Here is a 2,394-nt window from a genome sequence, read left to right as displayed (position 1 = left end):
GTAGTTTTTTCACAACATACTTTTTACTTTTACTCAAGTAAATATTTGGGTGACTACTCCTTACTTTTACTTGAGTAATAAATCTCTAAAGTAACAGTACTCTTACTTGAGTACAATTTCTGGCTACTCTACCCACCTCTGACCACTGGTCTAATGTACCTTTCTCCAGCCCAGTGGACCCCTGCTGGGTCGTCAACTTGAACCAAACCACGCCCCTTCCTCCCGCCGCTAATGGGGGGAACTTATCCTCGCCTGCGGGAGAAAGAACGGCACACTCCCTGCCAGCCCGCCCGCCCACCATGGATGTTGTGGACCACGGCTATTTGGACGCGCGCTCTCCCTACGACTACACTTTCAATTTTTGGAACGACTACCTGGGCCTGTCGACACTTGTGGCCCCCAACAAGATGCGCGGCTCCCCTTGCGGCCCCAACTCCATCACGGAGTCGCTAAAAGCCACGCTGGGCTTGGACGACTGCGTGACGGCGCCGAGCAGAGAGCACCAGGACCGCTGCTCCTCGCTCTACGAGCTCCAGGAGCGGATCTCGCTCCTCCGGCCGTGCGGGCAACTCGGGGCCGCGGACAGAGACGCGGCGGCGGCCGCCTACGGGGGGTTAGAGGCGCTCTCGGCGGAGCGGAGACGCAAGCAGGCCAAGCCGGAGCCCAAAGTGTGCGTGTTCTGTCGGAACAACGGCGCGCCGGAGGAGGTGTACGGCACGCACATCTTGAAGACGGCGGACGGCCGGGTGCTGTGCCCCATCCTGCGGGCCTACACCTGCCCGCTGTGCAGCGCCAACGGAGACAACGCGCACACCATCAAGTACTGCCCGCTGTCCAGGGAGCCGCCTGGCGGGCACAGGCTGCTGGCCAGGGGGAGCAGACTGACTGGCAAGAGACTCAAAATCTTCTCGTGAAGGATGTCATGTTTCCATGTATTTGTTTACATTTCTTTTCTTGCATATGGATCTAATCCACCACTAGAAACGTCCAATAGACATATGCTCACATAACAGACATTTTATTCAGTCAAAGCGTTTTGAATGAGGGTTGGAATTAAGATGTCAAACTATAAGCTTGCTCAAAAAGGTTCACTATGTCTTCTTCAAAATGTTCTTGAATCAGACCATATTTTGGGTGTATTAGATGGAATCTTCACCTGACATGTTTCGACTGTCTGCAGACATCTAATACACCCGTCTGATTGATTGATTGATTGATTGATTGATTGAAACTTGTATTAGTACAGTACATATTCCGTACAATTGACCACTAAATGTAATAGTTTTTCAACTTGTTTAAGTCGGGGTCCACGTTAATCAATTCATGGTACAATTATATACTATCATCATAATACAGTCATCAGAGTATATACATTGGAATTATTTACATTATTTGGGTGGGATGAGGAGGGTTTGGTTGATATCAGCGCTTCAGCATACTTGCCAACCCTCCCGAATTTTCCGGGAGACTCCCGAAATTCAGCGCCTCTCCCCCGAAAACCTCCCCGGGACAAATATTCTCCCTGAAAATCTCCCGATTTTCAGCCGGAGGCCTCCAGCTCCATGCGGACCTGAGTGAAGACAGCCTTTTTTCCACGACGGAAGAACTAAATCATCCAGACTAGAGATAAATTGTATTATTATGTTTATCTTACCTAAAAATAAATATATTTATTAATTAAAAAAAAGAAAGAAAAACTAAATACATTTTTACTATATTTTGCTAAAAACATCAAAATTAATTGTATTTTTTTCTGACTCATTACATGCAGGCATTAGAATTATACATTAAAATAAACATATTTGAAATAATTAATTTTAAATTATCATAATAAATTCATTTAAAATGACCATATTTAATTATTAAAATAATTGCTTGTTTATCAACAACTTTAGCATTTTATTCATTACATTTTGAAGCTCTCAGAAGCCAAGTTATGTTATATTCCTTAAGATTTATGTATGCAAGTTTGAAGTATCAATGATCTAAACACAGTTTTGTTTGCATATTTTCAGGATATATATATATATATATATATATATATATATATATATATATATATATATATATATATATATATATATATATATATATATATATATATATATATGTCTTAATAAGGTTATCCAAAAAAATAGTGCTCGATACCGTAGTAGAGCGCAATATATGTATGTGTGGGGGAAAAAAAATCACAAGACTATTTCATCTCTACAGGCCTGTTTCATGAGGGGGTTCCCTCAATCATCAGGATGATCTCCTGATGATTGAGGGAACCCCCTCATGAAACAGGCCTGTAGAGATGAAATAGTCTTGTGATTTTTTTTCCCACATATACATATATATATATATATATATATGTATGAAATACTTGACTTGGTGAATTCTAGCTGTCAA

General features: G+C 42.2%; 1 protein-coding gene across 1 annotated transcript; it reads left to right on the top strand.

Annotated features, from left to right (window-relative positions):
• Positions 1-299: 299 nt before the first annotated feature.
• LOC133623604 (nanos homolog 1-like) lies at positions 300-1,766 on the top strand. The gene has a single exon (XM_061986828.1). The coding sequence runs from the start codon at positions 300-302 to the stop codon at positions 912-914; it is 615 nt and encodes a 204-aa protein (XP_061842812.1). The 3' UTR covers positions 915-1,766.
• The last annotated feature ends 628 nt before the right edge of the window (positions 1,767-2,394 follow it).

Source organism: Nerophis lumbriciformis, linkage group LG26 (assembly GCF_033978685.3).
Source record: "Nerophis lumbriciformis linkage group LG26, RoL_Nlum_v2.1, whole genome shotgun sequence".
NCBI lineage: Eukaryota > Metazoa > Chordata > Actinopteri > Syngnathiformes > Syngnathidae > Nerophis > Nerophis lumbriciformis.
This window is presented reverse-complemented; position numbering and strand designations above follow the sequence as displayed.